Source organism: Neofelis nebulosa, chromosome 6 (assembly GCF_028018385.1).
Source record: "Neofelis nebulosa isolate mNeoNeb1 chromosome 6, mNeoNeb1.pri, whole genome shotgun sequence".
NCBI lineage: Eukaryota > Metazoa > Chordata > Mammalia > Carnivora > Felidae > Neofelis > Neofelis nebulosa.
In genome coordinates this window covers 150,530,647-150,550,110 of record NC_080787.1, presented here as the reverse complement: position 1 = coordinate 150,550,110, position 19,464 = coordinate 150,530,647, and the positions used below count along the sequence as shown (strand labels likewise).

Below are 19,464 nucleotides of genomic sequence, written 5' to 3'. Positions count from 1 at the left end.
TTCTGAAAGACACATGCTGGTTACTAACACAGTTCTAACATGATGCTTTTTCCCAGGTTAATAACTGTTTTGGTTTTTTTCCAAGTTTTATTTATTTATTTTGAGAGAGAGAGGGAGAGAGAGAATCACAAGCAGGCTCCAAGCTGTCAGTGCAGAGCCTAACGCAGGGCTTGATCTCATGAACCTTGAGATTATGACCTGGGCCAAAATCAAGAGTCAGATGCTTAACCAACTCAGCTCCCCAGGCCCCCACTAGGTTAATAACTTTTGAGAACTACAGTAGCTTGCAGAATGATTACAGGTAAGAGTTTAAATTATCTGACAACTGGTCTATTCACAGCATCAGGTGAACTTATTTGTGTGTGTTTTGTGAGCTGAATATTTTCAGTTATATGTAGCAATAAAAATGTGAACTTTTTCTGATCATGGGACTAACAGTTCAGTATACTTAGAAAAAAAGCACTGTTCTATGTAGCTTTTCAAAACCGCACAATTATTAAGGAAAAGGAGGAAGGTTATATGGTTTAATAGTATGTAACTACAGGTTTTAGTCTATATTTAACCTGTTTGTTTATATCCCTTATAAGACCTACTGAATAAAATTTACTTGAAATTCTTGTCTTCCAAGTGGTTAACTTTGTCAAGTAAATGGAAAATTGTTCATGGCTTGTAAGTTTGTTTACAGAACAAATTATCTGGGGAATGAAGAACAACAGACGCCATACTCACTTATGTAAATGTCAATAAACTTTTGTTTGGCAGAATACTAACAGTACTCCTAGTTTTTTCAACAACAAGCTAGGGTTCACATTTCTATCATTTTTACCAATGTAAAAAATATTTTTTAAAATGACTCTGCAATCCAACAATCTATTTTTCATTTTCCACTGAAAAAGATAATACCCTGGGAGTGAGTGCAATCATCATTTCTAAATGAGAAGTTCCTAAAAGGGTTGTGTAATAATGAGGAAAAGAGAAAAGGGAGGGGGACTGTGCAGGGAGAGATGGGTGGGGTCTTTTCTTTAAGAGACGCCACCCTCCAAAATTACTTTCAGTGTGTTATCAATTTCAGTGTCTTATCTAAATATGAACTTTAGGGGCGCCTGGGTGGCTCGGTCAGTTAAGCTCCGACTTCGGCTCAGGTCATGATCTCACGGTCCGTGAGTTCGAGCCCCGCGTCGGGCTCTGTGCTGACAGCTCAGAGCCTGGAGCCTGCTTCCGATTCTGTGTCTCCCTCTCTCTCTGACCCTACCCCTTCATGCTCTGTCTCTCTCTGTCTCAAAAATAAATAAACGTTAAAAAAAAAAAAAAATTAAAAAAAAAAAATAAATAAATATGAACTTTAACAGTTTTTAGTAACTTAGAAAAAAACATGAAATGAGCTGAAGTGTGAAAAGCGTTCAGAATGGTGCCTGGTCTATCAGCAAAAGTTAGCTCTTTTTTTTTTTTTCCTAAAAGAAAATGTTACCGTATAATGTTCACTATGGAACATTTGAGACAATGACATGGCAGGAGGGTACCTGGAACCCACAGGCTATCATAGGTCTTCCCACATAAGTATTACTTGTACAGACTTTTCTGTGCACTCATTACTTGTTTACAAGGAGAAACTGCTCCTCCCTTCAAAAAAAAGCAACCAACCAAACAAAAAAACAACAAAAACCTTTCATCATTCATCACCCTACTGATAATGTACCTACTTTCTTACCTGATAATAGAGTGATGCAAAGGTAATAACACCTTTGAAAAGTACACAACTAATGGAGTTTGCTCCCCTCACAACAAATCCTTCCCCCCAGATAAACAGGCTTTCCCATTTAAGGATTTGAGCAACGTCTATGCTTGCTTACTATACTAGAGTGAATTATAAATTATTTTTTATATTTCGAGGTTACATGAGATTTCTAAAAAATGAATAACCTATTCTTTATTAACACCATCACTACAGTCATGAAAGCAATTAAACAGAAGAAGGGGTTGGGGCCCAAATCTAAGATTTGAAAATTATTACTTACTGCAGGTACCAGTAATTTCTTCACTTCTTCAACGGCTCTCTTCAGTTTGATCTCTGCTCTGTTCTGAGCATCTTCCACAGTGATCAAGACATGTAAGTCTTCATTGAGATGCTCCCAATTAGGCTTGCCTCTATTCTGCTCCTCCTGAAAAATTTACAAAGCACACGGTTACAAATTTTTCTTTTCAGAGAGAGTGTATCTTTCATAATACTAACCTGGTGCCAATTATTTAAGCTATGTTTGCATCATTTTGCTATGATGCCATTATAAACCTTTTGAATTATTCTCCTTGCAAAAAGACTGGGTTTTCGTGAAACTACTGGGTCAAATGACAGTTAGTTCAACAAGTATTTGTGGAGCATCTACACGTACCAAGCATGGAACCAGATGCCAAACTGAGGCTACAAAGTAAGCAAGGCAGAGTCACAACCCCTGCAAGGGCTCTTACGTACTAAGAACCGATTATGGAGTCATCCTTAGGTAACCATGGAAAGCATATTATTTCTTCTGTTTTTTACTTATGGGTAAATAAGTCATCAAGGTTAGCTTAAGCAAGTCAGTTATCAAGGTCCCATAGCTAATAACATGCCAATTTAGGAACTGAATCAACATTTTCATTCTCAAGTTCAGTGATCTTTCCATTTCTTTACAACTACTGTTAGTAACATTGGCTGACTTCAAGATTAGGACGGCATTTTGCAAAGAAACATTACTGTGTAAGACAAATGGAAACATTTTCACTTATAATCATCATAAGCAATACATGTAACTATAGTTCCATCAGCCTTGCTTTAACAAGTCAACCATAAGGTCACTATCTGTATCAACTCACAAATGCTAGTTTCATAGAAAACATCAATGTTTTATTTCCCTGACTGCCTTTAAATCACTTAGTGAGGGATACCCAGGTTGGAAACATAGTGGAGCTACAGGGAGGTTTCGAAGTAGGGTTGGCCACGTTTCCCTTTCACCAAGGATATAATAATTTCAGAATTCCTTCTTGTTTTAAGTTTCAGGGATAATACTTTTCAAAATTTTAATTCAAAATTTGTAAAAGCATCAAAAACAGTATCCAATTAAAAATAAATATAAAAATGGTATATATAAATGTACCTGGCTCAGTGCAAGGCACCCTACATGAACAACAGATAATACATATCGCTGTTGTACTTTCCTCTTAAAGGTCTCTATTTACTAAATTGTGAGATTTCAAACAAAGGGAAAAAAAGCTGGCAAAAATTAATAAAACTAACATAAAAAAGCTCTCTACTTCCATGTTTGCAAAGGTCATGCTAGGGAAAAAATATGGACCTTAACCAGTAAGGACAGAAATAAATTCTAACAGTCAAGTATACGTTTCTGCCTGTACTTTCTATTAATATCATTAGTATGAAAATGCATCCTAATGTTTGCCAAATCTGATTGGTGCCCAAGAAAATTAGGGATCCCATTAATAAATGATGTGAATTAAAATTTAAATTTATGAATAAAATTTAGTTTTTTTCAGTGTGTACTGGTATAAATACTAATTGTTTGGAAGTAATTATTTAATAAAAATAACCTATTAAGCATTTCTTTTTGCCTAGGGGACAGACACCATGAAACGACGAGAAAAAATTGAGAACCTCAGGGCTCTCTGCATGCCAAAGAACATAAAATGCGCATACACGTAACTCTACTGTAGCAAGAAAAAGACTTAACTTTTATGTTGAAAAATGTTGACAATACTTTTTCAACAAAATTTATAATTTTTTATGTTTATTAATTTTTTGATAGTTACTTGTATTTTCTGATGAACCTAAAAAAGTGTGTCAATAGTCACACGAACAAGGGACCTCTGTTTCCAAGATAAAACAGTACTTCTACCAAGATAAAAATAACACAGACAAGATTCACTCTCCTGGCTGAAACAGCCAATACAACAGGTAAAACCCAAAAAATGACAGTTCTCAAGCCTCTGAAGGTCACAGGCAGTAAAGCCAGTGGGGCTGAGAAATGGCAAATCAATTAAGTAAACCCCAGGATTACCCCAGCTCTCTGGCTTGGGAGTTTCCAGACTACAGCCCCGGGAAGGGTGCCAGGCTGCCTCTCTGGGTTGAGGAGACTACGTGAAGATTCCAGGGAGGCCAACACAGCCAGAGGTCACAGAGAAGAGTCCTAGGAAGGGCTGCACTGAAAGAATCCTGGAGGTGTGTATAAGGTCTGCTCAAATGCTCGGCTGAACACTGATCGGTGCATGTGTGGGAGAGGAAATACTGGTGGCTGGAGAAAGAACCTGCCAAAGGGTAGGGTTCAAGGTAAAAGTGGTGGGTTCTCAATGAGCCAGACTGAGAGACTTCAGGAGTCACACACACCGGGTGAAGTATACAGAAGGTCTTGCCTCAGTAGTGGGAAGTAACTAAAGCTGGTCTGAGCACTGTCCCAGGACTGTCCAAATAAATCTTAAAAGCAAGACCTAAAAGGATGAAAAGTGTTTCCAACTAACTCAACTGTGTCCCAGAGCAAAGCCCAAGAATACTGACAGGAATAGGAAATATCCACCCAAAAAGGTAAAAGTCATACTACATCTAGCATCTAATCACAAATTAAAAGACATGGAAAGAAGCAGGAAAATACAACATCCATGACAAAAACAACAACAACAACAATCAAAACCAACCTAGAGCTGTTGTAATTAGTAGACATAGACACTAAAAGCTAATGTGCGTGTACATGCGTGTGCGCTCACGTATGTAAGACACTAATGCATACAGATATTAATACAAGCATAACTGAGGAACATATATATATATAATCCAAAATATTTAGAAAGGCCTAAGTACAGAAACTAAAATCGTGACTTACCACAGAAACTTTTCTACACGAAAAGACAAAAAGCCGAAGGATTTGAAAAGGAAGAGATAGTATTTGCACGATAGGAAGAGAGAATAAAGTTTAAGTATAATGTGGCATTGTGCTTTACCAAAGGAATAAAATTTTAAAGTGTAAAAACACCATGGTAAATGTATACTTAATTAATTCAACAACTTAAGTGCCAGTTAAAAACTGAAAAACAAAAGAAAGTTACATCTACCCTAACGTAGGCTTCAAAATAAAGTTTTACTTACAGTTTTAAAAACACTCGAAAAAATAAATAGACACCCGAAAGAACAAAAATTTATAGACAAAGATAAAGGTGGTGGAATTATTATAAGCATATACTTTCACTCCCTCCTAAAATTCTAGAATACCGTAGAGTTTAAAATGTACAAAAGTCGTAAGGAAGAAGAAAATGGGAAAGGAAACAATTTAGAAACCACAAAGCATATGGATAAGCAGTCAGGGATTTAGCAAATCCTAGATCCTTCCACCCACCCTCCTTCTCCCCCACAAAAAGCTGAGGAAATGGCAGCAATAGTAGGAGGGCTGAAGGTGGAGCTAAGAACCGGAAGACAAGGGAATTCTCGCGAAGGAGCAGCCGATCCTGCACATCCCCTCTCCCCAAAGAGCCGGCACTCCTCAATTCCCCGCAAAGACTTCGAAATGTAATGTTCCTCGTTACAGAACTGAGTTTTGAGGGGCAGTTAGTGGGACGCTTCTGCACTGAAGGCTGAGCTGTGCCGCCCGCGCCAGGGGAGGGGATGGAAGGCCCGTCTCGGCGAGTCTGACCCGCCCAACAAACAACTAGAAAACAACCGAAGAGCAGCCACTGGCCAAAAAGTTAGGAAAGAAGCTAACTTCTGCAGAGAGTTAAGAAAACACACTGTGTCCCTGAAACAGGTCAAGGATACTGTTGAAATAATTCCAAAGATAGAGCAGAACTTGAAAAACTAAAAATATAATAGTAAAAATGAAAAACCTGATCAAGAGATTGGAAGATAAAAATTGAAAAACTCTCCCTCCAGGGAGCAGTAAAGACAAAGATGGAAAATGGTAAAGAACACTATAAAAATTAGAAGACTAGTCCAAGAGGTCTACAAACTAAATGACAGACATCTCACCAAGAAAAAAGAAAAGGGAAGAAGGGAGAAAAATCACCAACATAATACATACTTTCAAAATAAAACTGAAGGGTAAGAGCTTCCGAATGAAAGGGGCCCACTGAGTTCTTACAATGTAAAGAGATGAAAAGTAAAAAAAATCCACTGTTGGCAAGGTAAGCCACAAGGTAGAATAAGGAATAAATATCAAAGAATCTCGGTGGGAAGGAGGGGGGCAGCTTTCAACTTCACACTTCACAGAATTACATACTTTTAATCCATGAACGTTACCAAACTTGATTCTTAAAAAAAGGTTTTAAGATCACTCTACCCAGAGGCGACACATTTATCCAATCACAATACATTGTAAACTCAGGCAGAGTTAAGCAAATTCCTTCAAGAGTGATTATTTACGCCTAGTAATTATTTAACACAAATATAATTTCTCCCTGTGTCCTTTTTCTGTTTTTGAAATGGATAATAAAGGCAATCTGGAATTGGCAAATACTATAGAAGTCAATAAAGCCTATTCATAAAGGTTCTCTTTCAGTCATAAAAAAACAAGTAAGAAATTACAGTAGAATTAGGGTACATACTCTGTACCCAATACCTAAGAATCTACTCCTGGGGCACCTGGGTAGCTCAGTCAGTTAAGCATCGGACTCTTGATCTTGGCTCAGGTCACAACCTCATGGTTGGTGAGATCAGGCCCTGCATCAGGCTGCACACTGATAGCACGGAGCTTGCTCAGGAATCCACCCATCTCCCTCTGTCTCTCCCAATATAAATAAACTTAAAAAACAAACTACTCCCTAAATTTCTCACTTCAATAAATAATTTAGGACAAATAAAAGGCTGAAATGAAGCACAGAGGAGGGATGGCAAAATGGATATACATCCAAAATGGTGTATCTCTTAGAAACTATGGTCAAGACATTAAGTCTTTCTACAGTTACATTTCAGACAGTATTTCAAGAGTAAACAGCAGAGATAAGATGTGGAAAAATTAGCTCGTTATTACTAATTATTATAATGCCTGCTTTATAATTACCCAAGGCAATGTCATTTCATATTATGTGTCACCAAATGTTCAGCAACACAGAGGAACATGGTTTTTCTTTTTCACTGACATAGTCCCAAATTTACATTCCAGCACAATCATCCCTGCTGATTCCTAGGCCTTCAAATTTAACTGCCATCTCGACATGTGGAAGTCCATGCACTCTCAAGTTTCAACTCAACGTGTCTGAACTGGAGCTCATTATCTCCCTTCTCTAAACTGGTCTACAATTATGTCGCAGCTGTTATTGATCCTTAATGAGTTTTCTCAAGATGTGTGGATTTTTACAACTTGAGGACAAGGACCATCTATACATATATCCATTCAATCCACACTAATTTCAGGTGCCATTTCTTGCTTATAGTCATTCCATGTGGTAAATAAATTGGCCTATCCACAAACATGGACTCTAATACCTATAACTTTACTGCAACTTATAGTTAACCTGTGTATTGTCTTATTCTAGCTTTTAGAAAGTTCAACCCTAATTGATTACCAGAACCATCGCTCATTGTTTTTTATATTCTTGACAATATGTGCATAACTGACTTTAGCCATATCTATCTGGCCTTTAACAAATATTTACTCCAGTGAACAACTGAGCTCTTATTATTGAGGAGCGTCATTGAAATACATTAATATGGGAACGCAAGCTGGTGCAGCCACTCTGGAAAACAGGATGGAGGTTCCTCAAAAAACTAAAAATAGAACTACCCTACGACCCAGCAATGGCACTACTAGGCATTAAGGGGCATCAAGGAATCTACTCCTGAAACCACTGTTGCACTATATGCTAATTTGGATGTAAATTTTAAAAAATAAATAATAAGTACATTAGTATACTGAAACTTTCCCCACATTGCCTTGCTGGTTTCATTATTTTTGTTTCTGTCTAAATAAGTCTCCATATATCTTGGTTTCCGGGTCTGCTTCTTTTTGACCTCATATATAAGCTCCCAGTTGTATTTGATCATCTTTAACCTTTTATTCTTGTTCTCCTCTCTAGTCAACTTTCCCAGATTTTTTACAATAACGCTCATGAGGTCTGCTGTTCATATCCAAAGACGGTGTTTTTCCTTTATCACCTCCATACTACCTTATTTCATTGTATCAGAAGAATGCAGTAATAGACGGGTCAAATTTTTTTTTTTTTTTTTCAAACTGCAGGACTAAAGTTATATCTTAACATAACAAAGTAAGAGCAAAGATAAATTACATATAAATAATTACTATGTGTATACATATGTTCAAAGTTCAAAACCATGGACCTTGACTCTTTTAAGAGATGGAAATGACAAGACAGCATTCAAATAAGTGGAACAGCTTTATTTATACAGTAAATTAAAATTGAGTAGCATGTAAAGCAAGTTTATAATGTCATTCGTATCTGACTATAGAGTAGGTAGGTATAACTACGAACAGTACTTCACTATGGTCTCCATTCTTGACAAGTATACTCTAAAGAAATAACGAATTTCAAAATAACTTTCAGCCTCAGGTGATGAAGAAGAAATTCAGAAATGAAACTAATGATGGGGGTGATGATATGACAGTAACTAAACTTGTATCAAACACTTACTGCTTGCCAAGTACTGTGCTCAGCAATACAGAAACACCACCTCGCTCGATCCTAACAGCCCTGTGAGTGCAGCACTATTATTGTTACTATCGTGGTACTAGCATGTCCCTACAGGCTGAGACACGTGAGGCTGGCCCAAGTCACTTAGACAGTAAGTGTTCTACCAGGCAGAATGACTTTCAGAGCCTGCACTGGCAACACTAATTCCTAGCATACGATATCACCTGCACGAGAGCCTTAAGCAAATTGCCCCAAAATAGCATAAATCAGTGAAAAAGCCAGAAACAGAACACTGAGAACTTGAATCTTGATAACTTTTTCTATTTTACCATTTTACCTTTCAAAATTTTCGTATGATATTTTAAGCCCATCTTGTTTGCATAGCATTCAGAGCTAGGAGGGGCTCTGGATGCAGATAAGGAAACACAGCGAAATTATCTGGTAAATGTGGCTTTTGCTTCTTTGGTGTTGGTCCTATGTCTGAATTCCAAGTCCAGGGCTCTTTCTCCATAAATGAATTCCCGAATCAGTTACATCAAGAACCGTACCAACAACTGGCAGAGAAGCACAGTGAAACAGATCCTTACATCTACAAGATGACTTTTTTCTAGATCAGAGAATTGTCTATCAAATTTCAAGGACACAAATATAAACAAAAATGCTAAGCCTGTGGCCACTTAACACACAGAATTCCTTCAGTTACTAAAGTTTTCCATAGGTGAGAATCAAAACTAAAATTTGGTCTTAATGCATAATAAATACATCCAACATTATTACTAAGTTAGGGCTAATCAAATCATCGTCCTGAAGTTCTAACCATTACTCTTCAATTATAATCATCCACTTCATTTTTGTAGCTACTATATTCAGTGACATAAAAATATTTTTAAAATCCTCAAAATTTAAGAACTAATTTGCTTTTGACTGGTTTGAGGTTAAAACCAAAACCCTGATGAGTCAGTGCCCTGGGAAGTTTAAAATTATGTTCTAATTGCAGTATCTATCTGCACAACAAAGTAACTCTATAACATGAAACATCAGACCACACTGATTGTCTCAACCCCTGCTGATAAACTCTTTTAATTACACCTCTGTAGTCAGGCAAATGAGCACAAGACTTCTCCCCCTACTGTGCTCTTAATGTGAAAGTTCACATGCCAAAACTTCCAAGAAAGGAATTCAAAAGTGTTACATATTTAAGCAAACCAAGGTTTCAATAACACACTTATGAATATATGTATTTTTAGCCAAGTAATAAAGCTTAGACATATAACCATCTCCAGCTGTATACACAATCTAAAATTAGCTTAAGAAAAGTTCATTGAGAGACTGGACATAAAGCAGATTTCACATAATTTAACTGCTCACTGACTCTAACTTTTAACTTGAACTTGAGCCCTGCAACAACCATATTTTCAAAGCCAATTATTTTCTAATATATGAAGATCAGAATATGCATATATTCAGTCTGTTGCAGACTCCCAGTAAGTTCTCAAGGAAGCAGGCATTCAACAGATGCTTATTAAATTAAGCACAATGAAGCAATTTATTAAATTTGAAGAACTTTTGTCTTATGTCGAATATTTTCCAACTTAAGAACAAAAGGACTATCCTCAATACTTTTCTTTCACAAGAAACATCAACTGCCTACAAACAATACTAAATGCCTGTCAGGTATGTCCTCCTTCTAATTTTTTTTTTTTTTACTTAAAAAAAAAAATTAACGTTTATTTATCTTTGAGACAGAGCATGAACGGGGGAGGGTCAGAGAGAGAGGGAGACACAGAATCTGAAACAGGCTCCAGGCTCTGAGCTGTCAGCACAGAGCCCGACGCGGGGCTCGAACTCACGGACCGCGAGATCATGACCTGGGCCAAAGGCGGACGCTCAAACGACTGAGCCACCCAGGGGCCCCCTCCTTCTAATTTTTATATAGTAATTCCACTAATTTAAGTGTAATGACTGCATTTCCAAACTAAAGTATCACCAGTCAGGGCCAAACTACGTCCAAATAATATTGGTTTCTTCTAATGATGACCACAATCCGTACAACTTCTCTAGATCTACAGCTGCTTTACTTTGTGGAAATCATTTCGGACGTGACCGTTTGGGAAGCGGAATATGATCTTAATGATGCCATAGGTAAGGCTGAAGAGACTGAGCAAAATCTGCGTAAAGACTTTCCCATAACAATCAAAAATGATCAGGTGATTTTAATTTCATTTCCCAGCAAATTTGAAGATAAGTGGCCAGCTAATAGTAAACAAAAACAGAAAGTGAGAATAGAAATAAAGAACTGTTAGGGAATCCTTTTGGAAACTTGTGGCTAAGTTTCTGCTGCTCATGATCACTCACATAAAAGCAGTTATTTATTGCCCATGGAACCACGAAACACTTCCCCATAGCATTATTAGAATTCTTCTGCTATTCCAATGTGAAATTTTGTATACTGTGTCCTAGTCTCTTCACCATCTAGCACACATGCATGAAATTATGAAAGGTATAGAAAAACAGTCATTTGTTTTAAAATGTGATGTTTTAAGGGGCACCTGGGTGACTCAGTTGGTTAGGCATCTGACTTCAGCTCAGGTCACGATCTCACGGGTTTGTGAGATCGAGCCCAGCATCAGGCTTTTGTCCTGGCAGCTCAGAGCCTGGAGCTTGCTTGGGATTCTGTGTCTCCTTCTCTCCCTGCCCCTCCCCTGCTTCCACTCTGTCTCTAAAAAACAAATAAACATTTAAAAAAAAAAAACCCAAAAAACAAAAAAACTTCAGTGTGATGGTTTTAAAATATTAAATTGGAATATTTATAGGGCGCCTAGGTGGCTCAGTCAAACATCTGACTTCAGCTCAGGCCATGATCTCACAGTTTGTGGGTTCGAGCCCCACGCTGGGCTCTGTACTGACAGCTCAGAGCCTGGAGCCTGCTTTGGATTCTGTGTCTCCTGTCTGTGTCTGTGTCCCTGCCCCACTCATGCTCGCTCTCTTTCAAACATCAATACAGATTAAAAACAAATTTAAATTGGAATATTTACTTGCTCATAGCACAAAGGAAAAAAAAAAAAAAGACTTCACATTTCTACTCATTTTCTTTTCCAAATCATCCAAATCCTAATTTCAAAATTCATCTTTTAATGAAATTTTCCCCAAGTCCTCTCAGGATGTTTCCTGTGTGCCCATCCTATCATTTTGTCTTCTGTCATACTAAGTCTGATATGTATTACTAGCTTAAAAACTTCAAGAAGTTTAGAATCAAACTCACCTTCATACTCCCTAGCAATCATAGTAAATGCCACATAGCTGTTCAATTTTTACTAGAGCACAGCATAAGATACAAAAATGAAGTCAAAGCTAATACTGTTAAAACATTAAGACATCTATGGCCTTGTACTAAGCATTTTATTTCTCATAAAGTTAACCAATCCTTTTCAACCTTAGAGGTAGGTATTACTATGATCACTTGTTAGTCACTTAAAAATGAGATAAAACTAATGGACAGAGAACCCTGACTTAGTGTCACTCAGCTAAAGTGATTTCATATTATACACTCTGCCTTAAAGACTTTACAACTGACAGTATACTAAGTAAGCAAGGTTAAATATTTAAAAAGTGAAATAAAAAAGATTACAATTGTTTCACTGAAAACAATAACAAGAAACAAGATGATCATTCTGACAAATCCATCCACAGGGTAACTTGCGGCCTCAAGCAGAGATCATTACCAGGTCCAAGTATGATAGTTTTAAGGAAAGAGTAAGAGCGACAGCGTATGGTTCACTGTTAACGAAGCTACTTTTTCCTGAAGGAATTAATTTAGGCAGTAAATTCCACAGACATCTAAAACAATGATTTTTTTTTTTAGAATATGACTGATTGTTAAGTCTGATTTTTGAATATTCATTTATGATAGTGAACTTACTAGCTGTATTCAGGCAAAATTCTGAACCATGGCTTCCTCATCTGTATAACAGAGGTTAAGTATAGAGTTTCCATCGCAGGACTGAGCTCTAAATGTGTGGTGTTTGCAGAGCACACAGATGAGTACCTAGCATCTCATAAGACCTATGTTGCCATGGCTCGAACAGGCTGCTATCTAAAATCAAACAGGGGGGGCGCCTGGGTGGCGCAGTCGGTTAAGCGTCCGACTTCAGCCAGGTCACGATCTCGCGGTCCGTGAGTTCGAGCCCCGCGTCAGGCTCTGGGCTGACGGCTCGGAGCCTGGAGCCTGTTTCCGATTCTGTGTCTCCCTCTCTCTCTGCCCCTCCCCCGTTCATGCTCTGTCTCTCTCTGTCCCAAAAATAAATAAAAAACGTTGAAAAAAAATTAAAAAAAAAATAAAAAAAAAAATAAAAAAAAAATAAAAAAAAAAAATCAAACAGGGGACTATAGGAAATGGTACAAGCAGGAACATAAGAGAACACCTGACTGAACAACAGCAAATAAACAGACAGGATTATAGGTTATAATTTAGAAAAATAAAATCAGAAAGCACTTTGGGGAAAAGAGTACCAGCTTAACATAAACTAAAATTTAATTAATTTAGTCAATAAAAATACACTAAACACGAAGGAAAAACATGGAATTATTTTAAATTGAATTTTTATGAGAAAGAAGCTCAAAAAAGATCCAACTGTAATCTTCTGGGGTCGCAGACTGGAGGAGAACTCAGCTGATCAAAGCACTGAATTATCTTCCATACAGGGTTTGAATTTGAAACAGCACATAAAGAACAACAACTACAGTTTTCCGGACAGAGGAATAAACCATGATTATTCCACGAGCTCTACACAAAATACAACCCAAAAAAGCCTAAAAGGAATTGATAAAAAATTAATGAAGTTGAAGAAATGAGTTCAAATACTAATTCCATACTATTTTCCCATCAACCCCTCTAACAGAATTCACTTCCCCCACTTTGCTTCCAAAGAATTTCATGGCTCTATAAAACTACTTAATACTGAACTATATACAGCCTTCTGCATCGGCATACAGAGTGTGAAGCCTTGGTTCTTTCTCATGCTCTGTGTTACTCAAATACATTCAGAAATGCCCAAGTAGGAGTTCGGTATATGATCAGTAGCTGCACATTTCTCTGTCCTACTCTGCACAGATCTTGTAAAAGAACAGATCAAGTAAAAGAACTTGGACTTCTTTTATAACGTCTTCATCAGTTTTTGTTGAATATTTGTGAATTTGACATAGTTTACACATATGCATATTTCATCAACGAAACAATGTGTCACATACAGATGTGCTACTGGTTTCTCCACAGATAATACATCGCAGCATAATGAACACAATGTAAATTTACTTTAAAAGCATCACTGAACTCAAATTCGGATTTTTTTAAAAACCATGATTCGTTCACTTTACTCACTACTGTCCTTGTATATGAGAAATCATTTCCCTAACACATCTGGCAAAATATTTTGAATAGTATTTAAAACACATCTGGAATTAAATTTCTATATTTAAACTTAAAGTAGCAAGTAAATAAACTATACTGGTTAAATGATTACTAAGCTCTTAAGCCATATGGTGTTTTCTTGTGCATTCTACATGTGTACTTTTCTATGTGGGTTAGGGAAAATAAGATCCAAAAAATTCAATTTAAAATCCATCAAGAAAAATATCAGCCAGGCAATATCAAAACAATATTCTACCTGACTTCTGTGGTTAAAAATTAGACCACTGAACATGTAATTGAGGGGCGCCTGGGTGGCTCAGTCGGTTTACCGTCCGACTCTGACTCAGGTCATGAGCTCAACGTTCGTGGGTTCCAGCTCCGTGTCGGGCTCTGTGCCGACAGCTCGGAGCCCGGAGCCTGCTTCGGATTCTGTCTCCCTCTCTCTCTGCCCCTTCCCGCTCATGCTCTGTCTCTCTCTCAAAAATAAAACGTTGAAAAAAAATGTAATTTAAATGAAAACACATATACAAAATAAAAAGATGGGTTGGATGAATAACATACAATCACAGGAAAGTAAGGACTATCCTGAAGGACCCACAAACAGCTACGGCCCTCATTTCTTGAAGCCAAAGATCACAGCCTAATGTCCTAGAATTAGGGTTTCCAAAACGTAAAAGAGCAACAGCACGTGGTTTGTTAGGTTACAGTCCCTGAGGACCGTAGGGTGAAGACGAATAGCACCTCTATGCGTAGTTGTTACTGTGCAATGTCCTGTCCAGCCTAATGCCACTGTGGATATTTACAGCATTCACACCGCCCCAATATTAATTCACAGGCTCCTTCAGGTAATCGTGAACCCATCAGTGATAAAGGGCATCAAAAACACAACTGGCTGTGGTGCCTGGGTGGCTCAGTCGGTTGAGTGTCCAACTTCGGCTCAGGTCATGATTCCACAGTTCGTGAGTTCGAGCCCCGTGTCGGGCTCTATGCTGACAGCTCCGAGTCTAGAGCCTGCGTCGGATTCTGTGTCTCCCTCTCCCTGCCCCTCCCCTGCTTGCTCACTCACACTCGCTCTCTCACTCTGTCTCTCAAAAATACATAAACATTACACACACACACACACACACACACACACACACAAAAATTGTCTGCTAATTTAGAAATACATATCTGCGAAGCTATACTATCATAACTGAACTTCAAGATCCTCGGTAAGGAAAAAGGAATACAATTCATAATTGTTTTACATTCCATGGTCCTGAGCACCTGCCACGTACTCATATTTACCAGCAGGTAACTGGAGTGTTAAGTTTGCTTCAAACCCTAAATCATCTTTTGGTCACTGCACAATAGAGAACAAATGCAAAGAACGGATTACAGAAAGGCCAAACAAGAAGGTCTCTCCCCGCTACCTACTTCAAAACAGCAAAAGGGTACATAATAGAGCAAGGAAAGAACACAGACTCAAATGCCAGCCTTTTGGTACTTCAGTCCCTTATTTCAGATATCTCAGTAACCCTGAGCAACTCATTTATGTATTCATTTATTTACTTAATATTTGAGTTTCTCTACTAAACGGAAGGCACTTTCCTACTATAGAAGGTTTATGGTGCCTAACTGGACATACAAGCCCTAAAGGAGCTCACAGGCTAGCAAGGGAGAAAGACAAGATAAGGACTAACAGAGTAACTACTCACTTGCAATTGAGATGAGTGACAGACACCAAAATTCACTGTGCTATTAAAAGTGCATGTTAGGGGGTGCCTGGGTGGCTCTGTTGGCTGGGCACCTGACCTAGGTCATGATCTCATGGTTCATGGGTTCGAGCCCTGCATCGGGCTGTCTGCTGTCAGCACAGAGTCTCCACTGGATCCTCTGTCAACCCCCTCTGCCCCTCCCCTACTCTCTCAAAAAAGAATGAACATTAAACATAAAAAATAAATAAATAAATAAATAAAATAAATAAATAAATAAAGGTGCACATTAGGGGTGCCCGGGTGGCTCAGTCAATAGAGCATCCAACTCGACTGTGGCTCAGGTCATGGGTTCGAGCCCCAGGTCGGGCTCCATGTGGAGCTTGGAGCCTGATTAAGATTCTCTCTTTTTCCCCCTCTGCCACTCTCTCCTGATCACACAGTACGCTCTAAGGTATTTTTAAAAAGCCTTTCCTTCTAGGGGCGCCTGGGCAGCTCAGTCAGTTAAGCGTCCAACTTCGGCTCAGGTCATGATCTCACCATTCGTGAGTTCAAGCCTCACATTGGGCTCTGTGCTGACAGCTCAGAGCCTGGAGTCTGTTTCGGATTCTGTGTCTCCCTCTCTCTTTGTGCCCCTCCCTTGCTCATGCTCTGTCTCTCTGGTCTCTCAAAAATAATAAACATTAAAAAAAGTTTTTTAAAGCCTTTTGTTTTTTATATATACACATATATATAAACATAAATTAAACATAAAGTACATACTAAAATTGACTGATCTAGGTTACACAATATAATAATTTCCTCCTTAAAGTTTATGTCCTCACTTGTAAAGGTTACAGGGTTGTAAGGATTAAATAAAAGAAAATATGTTCATGACAGTGACTAACCTCATAGTACCTAATACTTTTACTATGTAACTCATGGTATCCCTGACCCCTTCCTATGCTTTCCTGAAAAGACGGCTTTCCAGGTAACAGGGATCCCCCTTAGTTCCACTTCCCGTCATTATATTAACATAACCAACCATCAAGGGTGTCCTAAATCCTCAATAAGGAAGCCCCCAAATCAAAAGAAAATTAATTAATTAACTAAAATGAATGAAATAACAATTAATGATTCCTCTAGACTAAAAAACACAGGTGCCCAATCCCCAATTACCTGGGATATTTTAATTCTTTTCATTGTAGTGGCTTTCAGCCTTGGAAAATTTTAGAATTAAGAACAGAATGGTCAATCAAACCAATCTAATGTTAATAGTCTTTCTGTGTTTCTATGTAAAATATTTGTAACTTTTAGGATCATTTGGTATATTTAAGTATCTTAAGATTCTTCTTCTGATTTCAACTGAAAAAATAGATAGGTATCCAAAACACACCCTGGAGATCATCATAGGAATGAATGGGTCAGCAGCATCTGCATTGTTCAACACTCCCAACAGCATTCCTCTTATTTCTTGGTTAATGGATGACACTCCGTCTGACGGCGATCAAAGCACGATACAGAGCTGAACAAACGGTTAATGTATTACGAGCAGAGTTCCTTCTTGTCCTAGTAATTCCCAAGTGCTAGTGTATTTCGCATATCTATACTTCTCGGAGGATGAAAAGCAAAGATAATTTGACTTCACTGGAAGAACTCGGTGAAGTCAGGGTCTACATGCGTGGCTAACAAAACAGAGTTATAAAAAGTGAGATCTTTCTAATAACCCTTCACAATAGTTTGATCAGCAAAACATAACCATAAAAGTGATTCAGTTAACTCAGCACAGTCTATTATGTAAGGCACTCTTCCTTTTCTCTTAAAAATACTGAATTATTTTCACTTCCCGTGGGTACCTGTGAAAAACGGCCCACCCAGAGTAAGACTGACATGTACATTAAAAGATGTGAATAAATTAAAAACGTCAATGAAAACATTAATAAAACACAAATGAGTGAATGAATGAATGAATGAATGGATTTCGACAGTCTGAATCCATGTGAATGTGAGCACAACAGGAAACGGCACCTTCAAACACTTCCATGTAATACGCAGTGGTCAAGCAAAAACAGGGTAATTTTTGGAACAGTCTGTTACCTTTTTTAGCATACTCTGCAGGCATCTCAATAGGTAAAAACAGCTATATAAATGCCTCCTTTCATGAATTACAATTATGCAGCCAATATATCTAATTTCCCTAAAACCAGTTTTAAAAACTTCCTAAATTATTTGCTAACTAAAATGGCCTATTACATTCATGATTTTTACTGTTACAAAGTGTGACTTTTTATATATTTTGTACATTATCCAATGTTATAATAATTAATGTTCAAGTTAAATTTTAAACATTTTATTGGGATTTTTACATTCTACTGTAATTCCCTGAGAATTCAATTATATCACCAAAGAAAGACATGATCTCCCATCAGAATAAAAAACAAAAGTTCAGAGAATCCATGCTTGTTGTTGTTGTTGTTGTTTATCAGAAATCATTTTAGGGACTCCTGGGTGGCTCAGTTGGTTAAGCGTCTGGCTCTTGATTTTGGTTCAGGTCATGATCTCACAGTTTGTGAGATCAAGCCCCATGTCAGGCTCTGGGCTGACAGCGTGGAGCCTGCTTGGGATTCTCTCTCTCTGCCCCTCCCCTGCTAGCACATACTCTCTCTCTCAAAATAATAAGTAAATAAACACTAAAAAATATCATTTCAAGCGTACTCAAGTTTCAGAGATACGGAACTAATAAGTACAATTCTTCAAATCCTCTTCCTGTTATCCACTGACATCACTTGGGCTGTATAAGCAGAAAGTTATCATTTGCTCCAAAGCCTTGGTAACTGCTTTAAAATATGTTCCATCAGTGACCAAAGAATGGTTCGCCACACATCCACTAGTGATTAAAGACTTACCCCTAAGACAAGAAGATTTGCTTAGACAGGACAACCAAGTCCACTCTTACAGAGTAACTGTGTTCCATTTCTTCTCAGTTAATTAAGGAATGGATGTAACAGATGCTATTCTCCATCTAACTGAAATATGGATGCAATGGAAACATTTTCTGAGGTATAAAACAAACTTTATAACAACCATATGAAATCACTGAAATGCTCACGAATTAAGCTACCATCAATAATTACTGTGGTTAATTTTGAGAATGAGGTTGAATTTCAACAATGCTAATAGTAATCATTATAACTGAAAAAACTGATTGTTTTTGCAAATGACCATAGATACTAAAAAGATCTTTCAACTGCCTATATTATAAAATAATAACTATAATACTAATGTGTGTGTGTGCATATATATTTATATATATATATATGAAAATATAATGAACACTAATCCTTACTAACTGCTAATCATTTAGTAATCCTGGATAGTAGATACCATTAACTTTATTTTACAGATGAGATCTAGACAGAGAAAGTAAGTTGCCCAAGTCCTTTAACCAGTAAGTAAAAGACCTAGAACATAAAGGCAAATTGGGACTCTTTTTCTCGTGCTCTCCACTATGCCACACTGAAGCATCATCACCAAACCTGTTCTTTTCCCATGTCCACATGAAAGCTGAAAATCATCCCTGAGGCCCATTTTTGCCAAGCTGTCTCAAAAGATCTTCCGTCCTGAATTTCTCCAGCAGACACAGTCATCTGACTCTTTAATGACAAATTTTTATAAGGCATCCCTTATATCTATACATTTCATCTCTTCATTTCTACTATGGGTTAAGATTCTACTTGAGATTAGGATTCTTGCCCAGCATTTCATAGAATA

The 19,464-nt window shown here is 37.6% G+C and overlaps 1 protein-coding gene across 7 annotated transcripts in view; it reads right to left on the bottom strand.

The window, feature by feature from the left end:
• The window catches only part of QKI (QKI, KH domain containing RNA binding), a 155,067-nt gene that overhangs the window by 40,907 nt on the left and 94,696 nt on the right, over nucleotides 1–19,464 (bottom strand). For all 7 annotated transcript variants that reach the window (XR_009263479.1, XM_058735854.1, XM_058735857.1 and 4 more), the window contains exon 4: nucleotides 2,016–2,159. Coding sequence is in view for 6 of the 7 variants with exons in the window: in XM_058735854.1 (XP_058591837.1) it covers nucleotides 2,016–2,159 (144 nt within the window). In the remaining variant the exon portion in view is untranslated. The remainder of the gene's footprint in view (nucleotides 1–2,015; nucleotides 2,160–19,464) is intronic.